This window comes from Labrus mixtus, chromosome 17 (genome assembly GCF_963584025.1).
Source record: "Labrus mixtus chromosome 17, fLabMix1.1, whole genome shotgun sequence".
NCBI classification, from domain to species: domain Eukaryota; kingdom Metazoa; phylum Chordata; class Actinopteri; order Labriformes; family Labridae; genus Labrus; species Labrus mixtus.
The window spans coordinates 18,983,961-19,005,859 of record NC_083628.1 but is presented as its reverse complement, the minus strand read 5'-3'; the positions used below and the strand labels follow the sequence as shown (position 1 = coordinate 19,005,859).

The window sequence follows — 21,899 nt, the reverse complement described above, 5'->3', positions numbered from 1 at the left end:
CACTAGAAACTGAGTTTAATACAGAAAGAAGAAAACAGAAATATTAGTTTAAACCATGGTATTTTGAAAATGAAAGGAGAAAAAATAGATCTAGGAAGATAGACTGGACATATATATAGCCTACTAATGTTAGTTTTTAATCTTACATTTGTCAGAAAGGTTTTAGTTTACACAGCTGTATTAAAGAGGTTGTAGTTTGCATCGGTGTGAGTTGCTCTGCATTAGAGGAATTACTTAAAATGCATGCTTTAAAAATGTATAAAATATTTGTTGTAATTTTTCATTCATATGGCTGAATTTATAAAGACCTACACAATTCGTTTGCCAATGTAAATTAATTTATTTTCTACAGGAAATCCCTAGTATGAATGAAATCTACATACAAGCCTGATTAGCTGGGTAAAAGGCAAAGGGTAAAATTCAACCACGCTTGATCTTGTCACGCTGTAATCTCGCGATGAACTGCGAGACTCTAGGCGCACCCGGGTCCGGTCGGTGACAAATACCTTTTTCTCGTCAACGCTCGGCAAGTTAACGGCACTTAAATGTCGTAACAGACATTTTATTCTGAATATTCCTTTAAGGTCTTTTTTTCCTCGGTACGTGCGACACATGGGCTTCGTTTTAACTAAAACGTCCGAGCTGTGGAGGTATTTTAACGGACGGGGAAGCCGCTGACAGCTCAGGATCTGAGCACCACGTCTCGTTTTTACCGGCTTCTAGCTATAACGTAACAAATACGGGTTTAACGCGAGCTAACGTTACCGGAGAGTGTGTGGTCGTCTCTTAAGGTGAATTACCAAGAGGAAGCTCGTTGATCTGAAGTTTACTCGAGGATAAATGATGTTTGAATTTTAACCGGCTGAAATAACGTAGTGGCCTCTCGGCTCTGTGACGTAGCTACTAACCGGTGTGGGGCCGAAACGTCGAACCGGGACCCTCATGATGCACCAACAGGGCTCGTTGATGCGCCCCCTTCTCGGTGATGTTTTCTGCCAGTGCTGTTCAGCAGAGACCCACCCCGGCGTGGACCCGGGAGGCGGCGGCGGCGGCGGCGGCGGCGGCGGCGGAGGGGGGCACGCCACCGGGGACCCAGTCGACCCCGTTGACCCCGGCCAGTCAGAGCACTCCTGTGACATCTGCGGCGGACCTGAGCAGGAGCACCGGCTCAAGGTGCTGTTCCAGGTCCTAGATGTGAACGGGGACGGAGGCATTTGTGTGAACGACCTGACGATCGGACTGAAGAAATTAGGAGTCCATCGCACTGAACATGAGCTCATGGTAAGAGGAAATGTTTCAGAAAAGGTGCTGAGCCCGACAGGTATGAAGACAGATATCATATGTGGAAGGGGAAAAAAACGGATATGGTTACCGCCAATAGTATGAATTTCTGAGCCATATTGACATGCTGTGTTTTGGAATCCTTAAAGATAATCAAAACCCAATGCATTGTTTTCTGCATTTTATGTTATATCCAAGAGCTTTCATACTTTCAGACATCAGCCGCTAGTTTTGAGGGGGATGCCTGCAAAAGACGACACACATATGCAGACCCACAGAATCAGGAAGTCAGTTACTTTGGAGAAACAGAAACCAAGTAGGTACAGTGGGCTACAGGAGTCCCCCCCCCCCCCCCCTGACCTCATTGACAGTATGGACTGGAAGTTGTGGAAATCCCTACTTCTCTGGAAATTTCCCTCTTTGTTTGTTGAGGATATTCACATAATCCAGGATAATGGTCCTTTCGATGCCGGTTAACATCATGGCAAACGTCCAAGACTGCAGAGGTCACAGGGTTAAGCCTTATGACAGTTTACTGTTTGAAGCAGCTGAAAACTGTCAGGCTTCAGTGTGTCTGAAAGTTATAACATCATTGACAGGCAAACTGGTTCAATTGTTCGACCAAACATTAGTATTTTGGCGAGATGCATTATCTCACTGCCTGAACATGGTATTAAAGACAGACATGGTGTCAGCATCTGAGATGTGCCGTTTCCCACCTGGTAATTTCCACAAAGTGTGTTCTACCACAAGCTTGCAGGTAGAAGAAAGCGCCCCTTCCCTGCAATTTATGATAATTCAAAATAATAATAATTACCCCCTACTGGGTGACTTGGACTTGTGATTTTGTTGCTGTGAAATTGAAACAAGTTTTGATATCAACTGATTTTAACTGGTTTCATATCAAAGTGTAAAACTTGGTTCTTGTGACAACACTAGAAGAAAGTTATCAGCAGGATGTAACAGGTTTTTACTTTCTGCAGCTTGGTAAACTTAATTTCAGTCTTCACATTTGAGTTGAAAACAAGCAGAAGCTGAAGCTGTGTGTTGAGTTTTGGTAGCTTTTGTGAAGGCTGTGAGATTGTTGTTGACTTGTTTTAATGGATTCAATAAATGTATATAGGCTAACAAAAGGTTACTGTGGGTTAAAGTGTAAACAGGCCTGTAAGTAAGAAGGTGTGGTTAGCTCACTCATGTTCATACACATTCATAACTATACATCCACAGCATAAAGCAGGAAGCTGACTGATGCACTGAACCGTACCGACAGTAGGTAACTGATTGTGTATCAGTCTGTCTCTGCAGGTCACAGTCCAAAGTCGTGAACGCCCCTTCAGACAATCTCATTAATGAAGCAGGTTATAGCTGAAATATTCTACTGTAGCAAAGGCTTAAGGATTATGCATTACTATTGTTGTTTTGTTTCAAAAAGCTCTCCTGATACCACAGTTTCTATCCTCTCTGAGTCTCAGAAAAGTGTTTGAGTGTGGACATTTTTATGGTGATGGCAGTCATAATTATGGACCACACTCGCCTGTTCACCTGAGATTTGGCTTAGATGGAGAGAGAGGGTGAGCCTGGGAGCGGAAACTTTCTGTTGTCCCCCACACTTCGCTGCACTGCAATCGCACACACAGTGTATTTCCTCCCGCGTTTAGTCCCTTGTGGCGTCCTTTTTCTAACGACCTGCATTTAGTATCGTATCACAGCTGAGTGTACACTGCACCAATTTTTGACTCGTGCTGATTTTGAAGTTGGGCCGCATATCAGCGAGATCGTGCTTTGTTAGCTCTGCAGTGTACACTGAGGCCTGATCAGCTACTCCCAACCGGACGGATGATTTTCTGGCATGTTTTGGTCGTAGTGCTTCACAAACTCACACAGAGACAGCAGAGCCACAAGCTGATTCTGGCCTTTTTTTTCTTGGTTGTGCCCTGCCTTATTAATCTGTCTTTACCCCTCTGATCTTGCCGATCATGAAATAAATGTTGTTTGGAAATATCTGCCGACCTCCAGTTGACAGGAAATATTTGCTATGCTTAGATTTAACAGCTAGTTGGCTTGTTTCTATTGAAGATGCTGAGTGTGAGAGAGAGTGAGAGCTGGTGTGTGTATTTGAGCCGTGCATACGAGAAAAGTGAAATACACTAAGATCTGTTGACAATTGTGAATGCTCCGTCTCATATTAACCCGTACATGGTGAGCTCTCCGGTCGTGCCCGACAATCAGTGGGTTGAGTGAAAGCACATGAATCGCGAGCTGACATTCAACCACCACTTTTATACAATCCTTCAGTGTATGGCGGGCTTTAGTTCACTGTAGATCAATTTACTTTCAGATGGAGCACCAACGTTTGATTGATCAATCAAAAAGTATTTTATAAATTCAACTTTTAAGTCATTTTCAAAACGACCATGGGAGGACTTTCTGCTTATCTCTGTCATTTCTGAGTGTAAAAAAAGAGACTCGGATTATCAGTCAGACAAAATAAGCTACTGAAAGACACAACTTTTGGCTCCAGGAAATAAGGATCTGCATTTTTTTATTTTATAGGCTTAATTATTCATCTTGAAATTAGCTGTTAGTTGCATCAATATAGTCAGATTTATCAGCTTGCAGTTTACCCCCTCATCAACCAATCTCCTTTTATTATGCCATGATTGTTTCCTCCATACTCTACTTCTAATGCAACCTTCAGTAGCCCTGATTCTTCAGTGAAAGGGCAACCAACAGCTTACATATTAATGACTACAGTTTGCATCTCTCTTCCTTATCAGCTTTATAACTACCAGTTTATCATATGGACTGATTTGCATCTACAACCAGAAATCAAGCTATCCAGTTAAGATGAATCCTAGAGCTCCTGCTTCTGTCACTACGCCAGGATCTTTGTGCCCTGCAGAAAGGGCAATCAGTCAAAACAGGAAAGCACAAAACAGCTGCTGTAATGAGGATTTTATGCTGAGATATTTTGCTGCGTCACAACGAGGCAGGAGGACCCAGTACATGTTGGGAATGAAAATGAAGTAAAGCTCAGTTTTTGGGTGGATGGGTTCACCGGGTGTTAGCTGACTGTGTGCTTGGACTGACAGACAGAGAGTAGGAGGAGAGAGAGGATAGAGGGAGGAGGCATCACTCAGCAGATTTTCTGCAAGGAGGGAGGTGCAACTGAAGGGAAACCCTGCGTATTACCCTCCCCCTCCTTTTACTCTGAATTCATAAATTAATTTATATTCTGCAATCCTGTCCACTATTGGCTGAGGGGCTCGTTCCACAACCCGACCTGCCAATAAGAAGCTGTGGTGATTGGCCAGAGCTCGGCTGCAGTGAGGATGCAGGTTTCAGGAGACTCTCTTTGCTGCATTTCTCTGGCTGCTGTTAAGTGCATACTCTGTCTTTGTACAGCCACCATCATACTTATTATGAGATATTTCCAGGCACAAATTCTCCGTTAGATATAAGAAGACCTGATGTTGACACAGAAGTTGTAATGCAAGAGTTAACTTGAAGAATTTCCTTTTTTATCCTGCATTCTAATGCTTTTGGACCTGAGCCTGGACGTTTGTCAGTGGAGTCTTTAATGAGAGAAAGCACCAGTAAGACAATGAGATTCTGAGCTGGAGCAGTGAAGCACAGGAGAGTGGAGTAGCACTTCTCTGCAGTCCCACTTTGTCCTCCTCTGACCTTTCCACACTTGCTAAACTCTTAGTGTTTTTATTCCTGGACTGGACTCAGCAGGACCCTGTTTTAGGATGCTGCAGGACATGCTGAGTTCCCTGTGGGGGAGACTTTTTGGCAGAACACAGTGTGATCCTGCTGAAACTCTGGAGGAAAAGGAGACTGAGGCTGCTGAAAACTGCAGCGATCGGCTCGCTGGTCTGAATGAAAAGACTGCGAACTCCTCTGATAGTCAGGAAGCCAGCAGGGGTACTCCAAAGAAGACCACCGTATTAATTATGGTGGCCCCTCCCACAGATCTTCAACAGGTAGGATGGAGCAGGTTCCATGTCTTGTGGACAGTTCCATTCTGTCGATCAGATCTTGATATCTATAGTTGCATGACAACAACTGTGTGTGCTCAGCTACTTCTCATGTGCACAAAAGCTACTCTTAGTTGATCGCCTTTTTAATAAGGTGTGTGGTTTGAGATAGCTATGTGATAGCTCACTGGAGTTGAATACCTGCAACAGCGTCTGATATACTTCTTTCAGACTGTCAGCAAAGCCGATTTTGTTTTCTAATCAGATATTTTAGACAGACTGTGTGCTCTGCTTTTTTCAAGTGATCAGATTGTACAGTATTTGCTTCTACAGACGTAGCCTGCACGGGTTGCTGTACTTTGGACTTTCCAATGCAGAAGCAAGAGAAATCAATCTTAAACCTTCAAAAGAATTTAGCGGACAAGCTTTAAGTCTCCTCTGTAGCACAAGGTTGTCTGTGTTGTCCTTCTTGTTGTTGTTGCTAGCAGCAGCATTAACTGCTCAGTTCTGCTTCCAAACTCTGTTAAACTTTGTCTCTCTGAATTTGATGTTGTGCTGTCTAAAGAGCTTTAAGCGTCCCGGGACTCCCTGAAATCTAATTTCAGCGTCTATAGCAGCCAGACTGAGTCACATCTGATTTAAATTACTTTAGGGTTAGGGTTATTGTTAAATTGTTTTTTATGTCCAAATCAAATTTTCTGTCGTTCATATCTGATTAGACTTTGTAAATCTTGAAAAAAATTGATATGGGTTGATGTTTTAAATAAGCTGAAACTACTCAGCTCTATTAACACTATATTTTGACCAAAATGATTTAACTGATGGTTGTATTGTCATTCAAATTGTTGAGACAGACGGCTGTGGCTCAGTTGGTAGAGTAGGTCGTATCCTAACGGGAAGTTCGGGGTTTGATCCCCAGCTCCTGCAACCACATGTACAATGTGTCCTTGGGCAAGACACTTAACCACAATATGCTTCCTAGTCTTCGGCGGCATATGAATGTGTATGAATGGGATTAGTTACTAGTGATGGTCTCTTTATGATGACTTCTAATTTGCTGTTATGATGTGTGACTTTTTGAGGTAAAGGTCACTGCAGGAAACGCTGAAGGTTGAATATTAACCTCTCCACTGTTGGCTCTTTCTCTAAGGTCTGAGAGGAAATGTTGGTGCATTTGATTCTTTCTTTGTTTCTTTGACACTGCATAAGACATGGAGACTGACCTGATTGCATACTTTTGTTTAGTTAGTATGTTAAGTTCCTAATTTCACCTCACAATAAGGAGTCATTGTATATTTCAGAGAAAGGGTACAACATCATCTAAGCTGCTGAGGGTCAAACTAAATAACTTATTTAAAGGTATTTAAAGAGATAAAGCCACTACATATGTGTATAATATTTGTACATGTTAACAGCTGCTGAGCTAATGAGATCAAAGTGTTCTTCACTCTGTAAGTGGATCCACTAAGAGACAACGTTGTCTTGTAGGGCGTGATCACTTTATAACTGAGCTCTGAGGGTTATTCCAAACAAACCTGCACTTTATGGAGTCTGTTTCCTTCCTGGTCACTTCATTCAGACCGCAGAGGAAACCTGATGTATCTGTATGTTGTCCCCATTGTTCATCATTGACCAGTATGAATAGGAGTATTTGAGTGTAATGGAGTGGAGTCAGTATTCAGTCCAATTCGTCTCTCTGGGGAAAATGATAATTTGACATATCTTTTATGAAAAATGTTTTAATGAGATCATGCTGGACTCTCAATATTGATGTATTAGCTCAATGTGAGTTTACTTTATGTTCCTGTTGTGTTCATTATCTGTGTCAGTCCAGTAACTGTGTGACTTGTCTTTGCAAATAGCCCTCGTTCAATGATAAACAAATTCTTGCAAAAGTGCCTTCCGATAGAAGTTATGTTTTAACACCATCAACATCATACAGGACATTTGCATAAACATACTGATCATAGTTTTGAATGATCTGTTTCCTGTTGCAGATGCACTGTATGCATTGTGTCTTAAGTTCAGATACAAAGTTCACACTAAACCATGTTGAAGAATGAAGCCAATGCTGAAGTGCATATCCTGTAGTTTGTTCAACCACTCAGACTCAAAGTGGATCCGATTATGTTTATTTGCATGAGCTAATAACAACCTGCAAATATTTGCACCTCCAGATAAGGCAGCAAAAAAAGATTACTGTGTCTGTGTGCAAAACATCACTTAAAGGTGCACACAGCTGGGCTATTCTCCTTCCTTCTCCATGAACTGAACTTTCCTGCTGCTTCCAGCTCCTTGAAGATGATCAGTGATCAGTTTGATGACCTGTTAGCCAGGATCTCAGTCCGAGATCACACGATTCCTTCAATTCCGGACTCACAAGATCTTTTACTACATCGCTATGAGGCCAACACAACCAAACGGTCAATAGGGTGTTGGAATAACTACATCATGATCCTGATTTGATTTTAGTCTGAGTTCTTGTTCTGCCATGTCTGTGTGCAAAACGACAAGCAGACAACATTTAAAATTAAAGTTTTTAAAATTTTGGGCGGTTGTGGCTAAGTTGCTTGAGTAAGTCATCTCCTAACTGGAAGGTCGGGGGTTCGATCCCCAGCTCCTGCAGTGCTCCTGTACAATGTGTCCTTGGGCAAGAAAGACACTTAACCACAATTTGTTCCTGCTCCATAATTTTTTTTCTCTTCATTGAGAGGCTGTGGTGACAGGCCTTCACAACTGCTCCCTGAAGTAGAAAAAAACCCAACTTGCAGCATCTGTCGCAGGTTTAGGTCTATTTGCATTTTTGCATTGACTTTGAATATCGTCATTGCACCAGAAAATGTCCTTCTCTTTCATTCTGATCACACCTTTACAGTGAATTCTAAAAACATGCAGCCTGCAATTAGATCACCACAGGAGCTCCCAGAGACAACAAGCTCAGATCTTCAAGAATGCTACTTTGGGCAAAGGAGTTTAATACTTCTCCTACTACTGCAGCAGTTGCATTTCCATGCCAGGAAGATGTATTGTATTAAGTTTAGATGCAGATTTTAAAGTGCTGGAATTACCCTTAAATAGTGGTGGGCGATATAACGATCTTAGATCGTGAAGGCTTTTAACTTGCTGACGATCTGCCAAAGCAGAGAGATCGTAGAACCGGGCTAATGTGTTTGTTCTATCATGCTGCAGTTTATACTCTGACACAGACGCGTCTCCCCCTCCCCGTCTGCTCCGCCGCGGTGAAAACGAAAAAGAAACTTAAGTCCGCAAAAACCACTCTATATGATATTTGCACTGATATTTAGTGTGATATCTCATATAGTGTGCACAGTTTAGATTAGTCTACATCTCAGATAGCGACACGGAGAGACGTTCACAGTCAGAGACAGACAGGGCGGAGCTCAGACAGTCAGTGGAGATATAACCCCGGTGTTTCAAATGTTGCTGTCGGTGTTTTCTGCTCTCTCTCGGTTTTTAAAAGTTACTATCATCCTCTCCACCCGAAGCTCACCTGTTGTGATTACCGAATTTATAGGGATTACATTATACGACGTTACAATGCAGCAGGCAGGTGAGAGTGAGTAACCATGGTGACTGTCTGTCTGTCAATCAACAATGTCCCGCCCCCTCTATGAATTAAACTCTTCTGTCAGTAAAACTTAGTTTGATCATGTGTCACAGAATGAACACATTCTGTATTATGTTTGATTATATATAAACTAAACTAAAGTTAGTCCAATGATGTCATAAAAACAACAAAGGCTGCAGAGCTTGTATGAAGCTCCAGCTGTAGGATCTCTGCAGAGCTATAATAGAACAGAAACACAATAACTTGAAGTCTACATGTTTTTAAATGAATGCATCACTGCGTGAAAATGTTTCTGATGAACATAAAAAGAGGACACATAACTAAATCATCATTTCAAAGTGGTGAGGAAAACCTTCAAATTGTGCATAAATATTGATCAAATCGAGGGAAAGACATTTCTGTTGCTAAAGATGTTCTGGGTGAGACCTCCAGACCTCCTACAAAGATGTTTTTCAAATAGATTAAACTTGTCAGCTCCGTTTTTGTGCATTTAAAAACATTGTACAGGGAAATAAGTTTGGTTGAACTGGTCAGTAACTTACAAATTTGTCTAAAGATCAGTATGAAAAAAATCGTGATCAGGATTTTTCCCCCAAAAAATCGTGATATGATATTTTTCCCATATCGCCCACCTCTGCCCTTAAGTGGTTTTTCAGTGTAATGGGCCAATGGACATCCAGTCCCAGTCCCTTGAACATTATCTTGTGAGCTCAGTGGTGCACATGGCTGAGTTTTCTCTCTCCTGCTCTGCCAATTTTGCTCCATAGCAAACAGCATTTAGTTTGGCTAGGTACAACTCGGGTGAACAATCAACTTGTAGATTTCCTTCCTGTGCTTCACAGCGAGCTGCTCCCTCCCTCAGGAGCCATTTGCTACCTGTAAGTGTGTATTTATGTTCCAGCGTGCTCTGAAGCCTTGTAGAAATCCTTCCAGTAGACCTGTCAGGCTGTATTGAATGGTCTGGGATGATGAAAAACCTGATGTGTGTGATGGCTGTAAAGTGGTTTAAACTGCAGGCTGAGTCAACAGAGCACAGATGGAGAGAGATGTTTGAAGCTTCACCTCTCTGACCTCTGCTGCTGTTCGTCACATCACTTTGTGCACAGATCGGCCTCGGTAACAGCTGTGAATGGGATCATAATATCCCTCACAGACCATGTTGACTGTAAACACAGCTAATGCACCAAGCTAACTGAAACACACATGAGCTGCTGTCCCTCACATGTTTGTTTCTCTTTTACAGAAAATCGTGAAAGCCGGAGACAAAGACCTGGACGGACAGCTGGACTTTGAGGAGTTTGTTCATTATCTCAGAGACCACGAGAAGAAACTGCGTCTGGTCTTTAAGAGTCTGGACAAAAAGAACGATGGTGAGGAATCTTGTCATTACTTGTGACATACTCTTTAATTCTGCTGTGCTTAATTCAGAAGAGATAAACTTTCTGAAAAGTTAAAACATCCTCCTCTAGAAGCTCTTGGAGGAGTAACAAACAAAAAAATTCAACCCAAACCCATGAAAATATCTGTCTGAGAGGTCAAGCAGTTTGATTTGAACATCAACTTTCTCCATTAACACATCTTCACTCAACACAGCATTCAATCAATTTATAGCTCATTTATTTCTGTGGTTCAGGTCGGATTGACTCGCAGGAAATCATGCAGTCTCTGCGCGACCTGGGCGTGAACATCTCAGAGGAGCAGGCGGACAAGATCCTCAGAAGGTGAGAGCGATGCTGTGACACACAGCCCCTGAGTGTTTTTGTCATATCTCACACATGTTTCATCTTCTAATTAATGTCACATCTTTACACTTGTGTTTGTATGAAGACATGGAAAGCCCTTATTGTAACACCGAATAGCAAGGCAGTGATGCCGCGCACCTCATGTACGGAGGCTGTAGTCCTTATTGCAGCGGCAATTGGTTTGAATCCAAACTCGGCCCTTTGCTGCAGGTCATCCCCCGTCCTCTCCTCACAACATTTCCTGTCTCTTCAGTTGTCCTATCCTAAAGGCAAAAGGTTAATAAAAAAATTCTGATAATCTCCCAGACTTCTAAACTTACTTCTAAACTCTAACTTCTTGCTATATGGTGTTTGTTAGCTGTCAGACACAAACTATTTTGCAAGCCCTTTTTTTTTTTTAAAGATTTGTGCCTTTATTGTAGAGATAGGACAGATGATAGATTCAGAAATCAGGGAGAGAGAGATAGAGGGGAATGACATGCCACAGGCCGGATTTAAAGCCGGTCCTCCCGTTTTGAGGACTGAACAGCCTCTGTATACGGACAGCACAAACAAACCACTAGGCCACTGGTGCCCCTTTGTAAGCTATTTTTTTTGCAGCAATCTCTTATAATGGATTCATTGAGTTGGAGATGCACTATCAGAAGCAAGTCAGGTGTTAGCACCCAGGAACAGGGATTTGCAGATTATAGAAACACCTTTGTTCACGTTCAATCAGCGGAACCCCCCTCACCCAAACCAGGTCACAATATCATGAAGTCACTATGGCTTTCTCCCCGGCTCTACGTTTTAAAATCAGCCTCATACTGTTAAGTCTGAAAGAGAAACTGTGACTTTCACATGCTCATTCACTCAGCAATGTTACCGGTTCCATGTCTTAAAACCTGACCAGCTGTTGTGCCTTTCATTACTCATGCCAACTATCTCTTAGTTGTGTTGTTATGACTCTGTGTGTTTCTTGTCTGGTTCTTTTAACCGCCTGTCTGTCTGTCTGTCTGTTTGTCTGTGTTTCCGTCTCTCTCTCTGGCTGGTCTCAGAATAAGGAGGGGTCATATCTGGGCCCCTATCCTGTAGTAAGTAGTAGCTTCTATAGTCTGCTTTCTCAGCCTCTACTACACTGTTCCCCTCTGCACAGTCTGTCTGCTTCACTTACCTGCTTTATTTTCAGTGATTTTAGATGCAAAATGCAACAAATATCACCAAATAAATTAAGTGATTTTATGTTGAATCGGTCATGAAACACAAGGTTGAGTTAAAGCACCTTGCAGCAGAAGAATGCACCTGAATGTAAAAGTGCATGTGAGCAGATCAATTCGTTGTTTTCCATGTCTGAAACATTTCTGATCGTCTGATATTTCACATTCACAGTATGGATAAAAATGGCACGATGACGATCAACTGGAATGAGTGGAGGGATTATCACCTTCTGCATCCAGCAGATAACATTCCTGAGATCATCCTGCACTGGAGACATGCCACGGTACAAACCCCTCCTCTCTTATTGAAAGCAAGAGATGACCTCTGTGAATGTCTTTTCTACCAAAATGTTTGGAATTTGTGAACATTTATTGATGGAAACCTAGAAGAAAGAAGTACTGACTGTACAACAACCGACTGAAAGAAAGCTCCTTCTTCCTCCTCAGATTTTAGATGTTGGAGAGAGTTTGTTGGTGCCGGATGAGTTCACAGCAGAGGAGAAGAAAACAGGAATGTGGTGGCGACACCTGGTGGCCGGAGGAGGAGCTGGCGCTGTGTCTCGAACCTGCACGGCTCCTCTGGACAGACTCAAAGTGATGATGCAGGTAAAAATCGATCTTTTAACAAAGAGGAACATTTTAAAACCAGATAAAGTGAACACCTGTGTGATGATATGCTTCCTGTTTGTCCTCTACAGGTTCACGCCTCCAAGAGCAACAGCATGAGAATCACTGGAGGGTTCATGCAGATGATCAGAGAGGGCGGAATGAGGTCGCTGTGGCGAGGAAACGGCATCAATGTCATCAAAATCGCTCCAGAGTCTGCGATCAAGTTCATGGCATATGAACAGGTATGCACTAATTTGGAATTTCATGATTCATAATCTTTGATTTGAAATATTTGATTGAAATGATTTCAGCTTTCTTAGTCATGCACACTCGGTTGAAGGAGAACCTAGGCCACCCCCTTTAAGGACTATATCCTCTGTACGTGGGGCGTGCACACTGACCACTAGGCTACTGGCATCCCCTGAATATTTCAAATGTGATACTGGTCTTTATTGCTCAGTTAATTTTTCTTGAACATTATGACTTACTGTAAATATGCAAAACTGTGCCAAGTGAGTCTGCTTGAGTTTTAACAGGAATCTCATTTTGCATCTGTTTTTGATTCAGACTTCATTGAGACGTTTAACTAAAAATCTAATATTCTCTCCGTCCAGATTAAACGATTAATCGGCAGTAACCAGGAGACGTTGGGCATCGCGGAGAGGCTGGTGGCCGGCTCTCTGGCCGGAGTGATCGCTCAAAGCAGCATCTACCCCATGGAGGTAAGAAACCGTCAAACACAGTTTAACAGCAAAACCTCACCTGATAAAAAGCTGTAGGGTTTTCGATACTTTGATAAGTTTGGGTGATACATGTGTAAAGTAGCTTTAAAAATACAACATCTGATTTATAAGACAAGTGCATAGGAGTGGAAGGAGGCCCTAAGAATTTGTTTTTTTTGTCTGGTACCAAACGCTGCCAATGTTTTTGTGCCATTAGACCATGTTCAGGAGTTTGCCTTGACATTTTTATAATAGAAAACAAGAAATAAGCAAGAAAATTGGCACCTAGGACTACCACTTTTAATGTTGTGGTATCGAATCAGCTCTCAATGTTGTTTGATTTTTAATGTTATTGTATCAAAGTTTTAAATTGAGGTATCATGACAAACCGTAATTGAATGAATTCAATGCAACTCATACCTTGTTATGTTTTGTTCAGAAATATCCGTGTTGCTTCTCTTTGTCCTGTGACTGACTCCCATTTTAACTTTTAGCCTTGAACGCATCATGTGAATCTGTTCTGTGACCTCTTTTCTGGAGGGGAACAGACCTTCACACACTGACTCACAGACCTCCACTAGTGCACACGTGTGAGCAAGTCATTTATGTAACAGTGCTTTTAATGTGAAACATATTGCATGACATGTTTGTCTACGACTCTTGGACGACACAGTGAAGGTTTGTCACTGACATCGCCGTCTGTCCTCTCAGGTCCTGAAGACGCGGCTGGCCCTGAGGAGGACGGGTCAGTACTCGGGCATCGTGGATTGTGCCAAACACATCTTCAAGAAGGAGGGCGCGGCCGCTTTCTACAAAGGCTACGTTCCCAATATGCTGGGCATCATCCCGTACGCCGGCATCGACCTCGCCGTCTATGAGGTGTGTGAGGTTTTTAACTTCTCTTTTAGATTTTTCTTCTAGTTCAGTCTGACTCTTTCTTCTTCTCCTCTCGTCTGTCAGACTCTGAAGAACGCTTGGCTGCAGCGATTCGCCACAGACAGCGCTGATCCCGGCGTGTTCGTGCTCTTGGCGTGTGGTACGACTTCGAGCACGTGTGGACAGCTGTCCAGCTACCCGCTTGCCCTCGTCAGGACACGAATGCAGGCTCAAGGTCAGTCGCTAGTGTAGAGGTCAAGACTGCACTCACCGAGACCAAGACATACCCAGAGACCAGAGTGCTCAGAGACAAGACCAAGACCTTTAGGGATCGAGACCAAGTCAAGACCAAGACCAAGGCAGGGCAAGACCGAGACAAGATCAAGACCTTAAATATCAATGAGAAATCGTCATCTTGTGTTTAGGGGGCGTGTCACTCACTTAGACCGTACCACCGGGAAGGTTGTGGACGTAACCGAGGAGATAAAAATCCAATTATGAAAAATTGAAGTTACTAGTCTTTTAGGAAGCATGGATGACGTGGAAAAGAATCTGATCAGTGGTGGTCTTGATTTAAAATATCCGGAGTCCGCCCAGTCTGAGACCGAGACAAATGATTTTGATTCTGAGACGAGAATGAGACCTTCAAAAAGTGGTCTCGAGACCACCAGTTGATCGAGAAAAAGTAGGAAAGGACATTTCTACAAAACACAGAGACCAAACTAAGTTTTAGTTTAGTCTTTGTTGTGTTAATATTTGAATTTCTTTCTTTGGAGTACACTAAAATACACATACTCTTGTAACTGCATTAACTTGTTTTTAATCGTCCTGCAGATGCATTATACCCACATTTATTTTCACTTTATAAAGATAGGTAGCTTTGTGTTTGATGAGCAGCCCTCCTCTTTTCCTCCTCAGCGACCCTTGAAGGCGGCCCTCAGATGAGCATGACAGGCCTCTTCAAACACATAGTCAGGACCGAGGGGCCGATGGGACTCTACCGAGGCCTCGCACCAAACTTCATGAAGGTTATTCCCTCCGTCAGCATCAGCTACGTCGTCTACGAGCACCTCAAGATCACTCTGGGGGTCCAGTCCAAGTGAGGCCATCAACACTCCAAAGGTGTTTTCCTGTTATTGTGAAGAAACGTGTAGAAACGTGCAGCTGACATTCAACATATTTAAATCAAACTCTTCAGTTTTTTTGTTAAAAGGACAAATGTGAACGAATAGGAGTTTCAACTGGAAGCATAGAGGCTCATAAAAGAGAGAGGAAAGTGAAGCTTGATCCCTGAAGTCTAGCAGCGCTTATGAGCCTGTTAGTGTATGTTCAGGGAGACACAAGTTTACATTGAGTGCATGAAAGCGGGTTACTGGTGGACCAGTAGGATTAACCTTCTTGTTTAGGACACAGACCAGATCAGCTAGTCTCTGCGAAGACAAATCTTTGTGTTGAAGGGCTTTGCTGCAGCGTATCATGAAGCATTTCCAAACAGACTGGAAAATTTGCGCACGTCTGCTCATCAGAAACACACAAAGTACCTGTACTCCCTTTTTGTATGTTCGATGCTCATCATGTTGACCAGGACAGATTCTACAGCTAAGTCCTGCGTAACAAGAAGGTCAAACAAGACTCAAGTGGATCATGACATTTGTTTAATATATATTCAGTTGCAGCTGAAGCTCTAATATGTCCACAAACTTTTTTTTTGCATCATCCAAAAAGTATTAAACTTCAGACCACCTGCAGACTTCTTGATGACAGACAAAATAGAATCAATGAAAACTAAACCATCAAATATATCACCTTACAATATTTCAGCCTGATGTGTGCTTAAGTCTTTGATCTTTTATTATTAATATCTGTCAGCACACGGCTCGCTTCGGGTTTAAAGGAAGAATGTGTGACTTTTTGATCCAGTAGATGTCTCCCTTGAGCACCAGCATGACACCAAAACAAACTGCTGTTAGGCCACACCTCCTCCATACTGAAGCCTCCGCTATCCATCAGCGACACACCTCCAACCCCCCTCCCCTCGCCCTCATATTAAGGAGTTTAGCACAAGCGGTGGACTAAATCATCCTCGGCTGAAGCTGCAATCACCTGTGTCCTGCATTGTTGTGTTAGCATGCTAATGTTAGCGCTCTTTAGTTAGCTCTTAAATTTTTTACAGAATGAGCGTGATCTAAAAACTCTTACCTGGCATCCAAATAATCAGTGAGTATGTTCTTCTTCTCTCTAGTTCTTGACTAAAACAGCTTTTACACACAAGGGGAGGAGCCGGCCGTCCTGTCCATGTAAACACAATCCTGACAACAACACAGCCAGCGGGACTCGAGCTTCTCTCTCATTGTAGACAGTCATGACTCAGAGACACATTTACACAGGAGATACTTGTTTTGTGTGTTTAAAAATGTTGCACATTCTTCCTTTAAACATTTCACACTCCAGCATCTTTTCAGCTTTGGTTTCTACATTTTGCATCATCTCAAATTGATCACAAATAACACTGAGCAGCATCTGTCGCTGTGAACCACAGCTGACACTAACGACTATCTTCACAGATGATTGGATTCTGTGGATTTTGCTGAAATGGATCATTTTGAATATGTTGACCGATTTAATGGTTGACAACTTAAACCTAATAATAGTTGAACACAAATTTCTCTTTGGATGATCACTTCATGGAAGAGAAAAACACATCTTAAGATCTTAGAGTCCAAACTAAACCACTCCTTGATGAAAAATAAACTGCATCTTTATTTTGGTTAAAGTTTGAGTGCACAAATTATTCAATAACATCGATAAAAATGAGTTCAGTCTTTGCATTTAATCACTGCTCATTGATGAGATCAGGCTCTGTGACGTCCACAGGATACTGGACAGTTATCTCTTTAGATGAACATTAAGTCACAGTCAATAAATCCAAACGGCAAATTAAGACCACAATCTGGGATCAACACAACAGAGAAATACTCTTAATCCTCATTATTATAATCTCAAATCATGAATCCAAACCTGCTCTTTTATTATTTTATTTTTGTTGTTTTGAAGATAGACAGAAACTCTCTGTTGTTGTTTTTCATCTTTTCAGAACTTGCAGTAGAACATTTAGCGTTTAGCGTCCTCTTGAAACTGTGGACCGAAGCTGCAGAAAGGGTTAAAAATGTTTGTCATCACCTTTAAGTCAGTTTCTGTTTGCACAGCTTTGACATGAACCATCAGGACTTTCTCACGAGGGCTCGCTGGCTGAATGACTCTTTGTGTTTATTCAAATGTTGTCGGCTGAATCTATTTTCCACATGATGTGAACGAACACTCGTTAAAGTCACCTCAAGGGCGATCGAGGCAGCTCTCTCTCCCTGCCTGTGTCACATTTTAAAGCGTGCCTTCAGTGCCGAGCCTCCTCTCTGGTGTCAGTGCAGCTGATCAATACAAAGAGGCTGTGGGTCGGTGAATGCACTTTAAGGTATTCTGATTTATTGCCCTTTGTTTATTTATTTCTGTAAGTATTTATTTATTTATTTAAACTTAAAAAAAAAGGATTGAAGACTGAATTTGGGTTGAAAGTCTAAACATAGAGACGGCTGAATGATTTAAAGTCGCAAGAGTGCGAGAAGAATCAAATGTTATTTAAAGACTGGAATATACGGAGCCGTGATGTGTTCGATTCAAAATAAACACACCGACAATTTATGAACCGTTTAACGGAAATCTTTTTTCATAACGTCAATATTTAAAGGTCACATATTATTCTAAATACTCTTCACCATGTTTTTCTAACTCTAACACTTTTTCTAATATTATTATTATTATTATTATATGTGTCCCTATTCTGTCTGCAAACCCCCCAATGATGAGAAAAGTCCATCTTCTCCGTCTTCTCCCTGCTCCACTTTTCAGAAAATGTGCTCAAACAGGCCGTTTGGAGATTTTCCCTTCATGACATCACAAAGGGCAGTAACCCCTCCCCCAGGTGGGTGACACTCCCACAGCTAGGTGTTTGTTCTGCCCTCTGAGTCTGCCTTCTCACCGTAAACAATAGGACATGGAGAGAGAAAGCCCGAGACACCCAAGTCCTTCCAGAGAGGGGTCGTGGTCAGACACAGCTCATTTACATATTTAAAGATACAGACACAGAAACAGCCTGTTCTGAGCAGGGCTGAAATAGAGGGGTTTATAGACATGATCAAATACAGGATCAGAGTGGATTTAGAACAAGAAACTTCATACACATGTTTTGGGGAGCTCTGACACTTATTTACACTGGTTGAAGAGGAGGAGAATATGTGACCTTTAATTGGCGTACTCCCAATAACATTTAATTTATTTAATGTGTTACACCGCTCAATCAGAATTAAAGGGCAAATACAATTGAATGTTTTTGTATCACCAAAAACTAATCGCCAAAACAAAGCGTCCATAGCAGAGGAGAGTTTTGTGTTTCAAATTTCTCACTTGAATGTTTTGTGAAAGTTACTAAAACGTTTATTTGCTACTGAAACATTTGAGGGTCTCATGCAGATGTTCCTCTCATGACTCGCAGCAGGTTGTCATGGTAACAAAACCTGAACGGCTCAGGCAAAGGCACATCTGACTGTCATGGAGAGTAAACTGTTTATGAAGTAATACATAGAATCCAAACAGGATGTGGTAAAACCAAAGACTGTATTCAAGAAGTGGGCGTAGCCCCGTGTGTGTTAAACCTGCATTCTCTCTAATGGACAGCAGGGGGCGATCGTCTAGAAGTCTATGATACAATGAGACCAACATCTCAGTTGCTTTTTAATTCCCTCGGTAAATATTTTCCTGATGAGTTTATGGTCTCAATCTCTACTTTCAAGTCTTTACTTCATGATACAGCATGATGTTTATTTAGTAGAAGTGGTGCTGAAACGTTGACAATGATTTTGTGCAAGCGTGCAGGAGTTTAGTTGAGATTTATGGTTAATAAAAAACAAAAATCGCCCCCAGTATAAGGTGCCTTAGACTGATACTTTTGACGCTGTTGTATTGAAACGGTCCAAACTTGAAGTTTCAATACCGTGGTCAACAAACCATCGTGTGATGTCATGATGGCTCCGCCCACTTCTTATGTTCAGTCTACGATGTAATGAGATATGTTGATAAAGTTCTGTTCAAACTTAAGAAATATGATTAAAAGAGCGGTTTAGTGTCATAGTCAAGACCACACAAACCGAGACCAAGACATACCAGAGACCAGAGTGCTCCGAGACCAGACCAAGACTTTTAGGGATCAGGCCCGAGTCAAGACCAAGACCAAGGCATTTAGGGATCGAGACCGAGACAAGACCAAGACAAAGGCAGGGCGAGATCGAGACAAGAGACCAAAACCAAGGTAGGGTGAGACCGAGACAAGACCAAGGCCTTTAGGGATTGAGACCGAGACAAGACCAAGACCAAGGTAGGGCGAGACCGAGACAAGACCAAGACAAAGACAGGGCGAGACCGAGACAAGACCAAAACCAAGGTAGGGCGAGACCGAGACAAGACCAAGACCAAGACCAAAAAATCAAATGATGGTTAAATCAAAGTTTCCTTCTAATCAAAGTCATGATGTCTAAAAATAACCGTTCAGTTGATTTAAAATCTGCAGTCCGCCCAGTCTTAGACCAAGGCAAGGCCGAGTAAAAATGCTTTTGATTCCGAGACCTTCAGAATGTGGTCTTGAGACCACAATCGAGTACCACAACACTAGAGCGACACTCTATCACATGTTGATCGGCCCGCTGTGACCTTCAGGCCGCCTTAAGGCGTCACTTCTTCTCTAATGTCTTAAAGTGACGCCGTGTGGATCTGACCAACAGGAGAACTTGAATTGTACAGACAGACTTAACAAACTGAAGGCTGCAATGTACAGAAGTGAATTTAATATCGCTAAATGGTGGCATAGTTTACAAAGTGTATCCAGTATATATATATTTCTATTTTATTTTATTATGCCGGCTGTAAGCGACAGAGATGCAGGAATGAGTCTGTGAGTTCTTTGTGTAAAAAGTTTGTTTGTAGATGCATCCACTGAAAGAATGTTGTGCTGAGTATAAACATGTACGCTTGTAAATCTGAGCTGTTCAATAAATGAGTTCAGCAGAGTCTGGCTTTGGGTTTATTTTACACAATATGAACATGTGTGTTGTTTTGTTAGAGCTCAAATGTTTAACATGTTTAGCGTATTTATCCTCTGGGGTGTGATTCTGTCTCCCTGTAGATGTTCAGACATTTAGCTCGCTCCCTGCCTGACAGCAGTCACTGACAGGGTCGGCCGTGACTAACCAAGGTCACTTTGCGTCTTCCCTCATATCTGGTTTCTTTGGGTGACGTTTTCACAGCTACACTCCTGAAAATATCTGGATCATTTCAGGAGGACTGCTCCAGAGATTCTCCTGACCTGGCTGTTCACACATGCACCTCACAGAGGGAGACTATCCCTGTCAGACAGGAGGGGGGGCGGGGGGGTCTCCTGAGGTAAGACGTGATGTAAAAAGAAAGACACACACATTGGCTCGAGGTGAATTCTCCTGATAATATGCTGCTGCTGTCTCATTCCCCGGATACCTAGACTTTCTGTGGAAGAAAATACTACGGGGTCTGTTAGGAGAAACTCCAGGTGAAATCTGAGGAAACAATTTGGCGTTCTCACATGCAGCTCCTCCGGGAGATATCGGGAGTCTTTCAGGAGTTTTCTGCAAGTGTGAAAGCCCTATTGTGTCTCCCCTCATATCTGGATTGTTTGGGTGACTTAATGTCTGCTCTCCATTTTCTGAAACCTCTTATTGTGTCAATCAGAAGCTTTAAGGTAAGAAGACATTAATCTCAGTAGAGTCATATATGGTAGTGTAAAATGTCCCTGACTTTAGCATCATCTTGAGGATAAATACCAAAGCCTGTAGGACGGTCTGACAGAACCACACGTGTGCTGTTAATGTTATTTCTCCTCCAGAGTCTTTACAAACAACTTCAACTTAAGCCGTCTGAGTCTCCTGAATCTTTCTTGTGTGAAGTCAAGTATCTGCAAATTTCCTCAACAGAGGGCAAAAACATCTAGGTGCAAGATCAAGTTTCAAAGATGGTAAATGGACTTGAGCTTGTAAAGTGCTTTTCTAGTCTTCTGACTTCTCAAAATGTTTTTACACCACAGGTCACACCTACACATTCAAACACTGCCAACGAAGCAGCGGGAGCAACAAGTGTCTTGCCACAGGACACATCGGACATGTGGCTGCAGGAGCTGGGGATCAAACCTTCCATTTGAGGGATGGCCGACCGTACCACTAAGCCACAGCTGCATACAAAAATATTGATGAGGGATCTTAAGATGATTAGATTTAGATTTCTTTATTTAAAAGGGACAATGCACATTAATTAACAAGAGCAACGAAGTCACACATGTAAATGTGCCAGATTTAGCCATGCAGGCTAATTTTCATCTGCAGTCCCTGGCAGGTTGATGACATTTAAGAAAACATTAAAAAGCATACAGGAAAATGCAGCACAAAAACATAACAAATAAAACAACACAAGTGTTAGTTAAAACATTACATATACGCATGGAAGCAATTGATAAAGCAGCACACAGACATAAAATAAAAATGTGTAACATATAGCACATTTAAATACATGAGCATTTAAACACAGACAAAAGCACCATGCACAGACAAGGAGCATATACAGTATAAACAAAGACAAGGAGCATATACAGTATAAACACAGACAAGGAGCATATACAGTATAAACAAAGACAAGGAGCATATACAGTATAAACACAGACAAGGAGCATATACAGTATAAACAAAGACAAGGAGCATATACAGTATAAACACAGACAAGGAGCATATACAGTATAAACAAAGACAAGGAGCATATACAGTATAAACACAGACAAG

General features: G+C 42.1%; 1 protein-coding gene across 3 annotated transcripts; it reads left to right on the top strand.

Annotated features, from left to right (window-relative positions):
* The first annotated feature begins 458 nt into the window (after window positions 1-458).
* Window positions 459-20,108, top strand: slc25a25b (solute carrier family 25 member 25b). 3 transcript variants are annotated; one of them, XM_061060618.1, is made up of 11 exons: window positions 459-1,281; window positions 10,094-10,220; window positions 10,484-10,571; window positions 11,630-11,665; window positions 11,961-12,072; window positions 12,236-12,394; window positions 12,487-12,639; window positions 13,012-13,119; window positions 13,831-13,998; window positions 14,080-14,230; window positions 14,914-20,108. In XM_061060618.1, the coding sequence occupies exons 1-11, from the start codon at window positions 943-945 to the stop codon at window positions 15,096-15,098; spliced, it is 1,626 nt and encodes a 541-aa protein (XP_060916601.1). In that variant the 5' UTR covers window positions 459-942; the 3' UTR covers window positions 15,099-20,108. The 3 variants fall into 3 exon arrangements, with proteins under 3 accessions (XP_060916601.1, XP_060916603.1, XP_060916604.1); XM_061060621.1 differs by lacking the exon at window positions 459-1,281 and adding an exon at window positions 4,636-5,267; XM_061060620.1 differs by lacking the exon at window positions 11,630-11,665 and having other exon boundaries at window positions 460-1,281.
* Window positions 20,109-21,899: the final 1,791 nt, after the last annotated feature.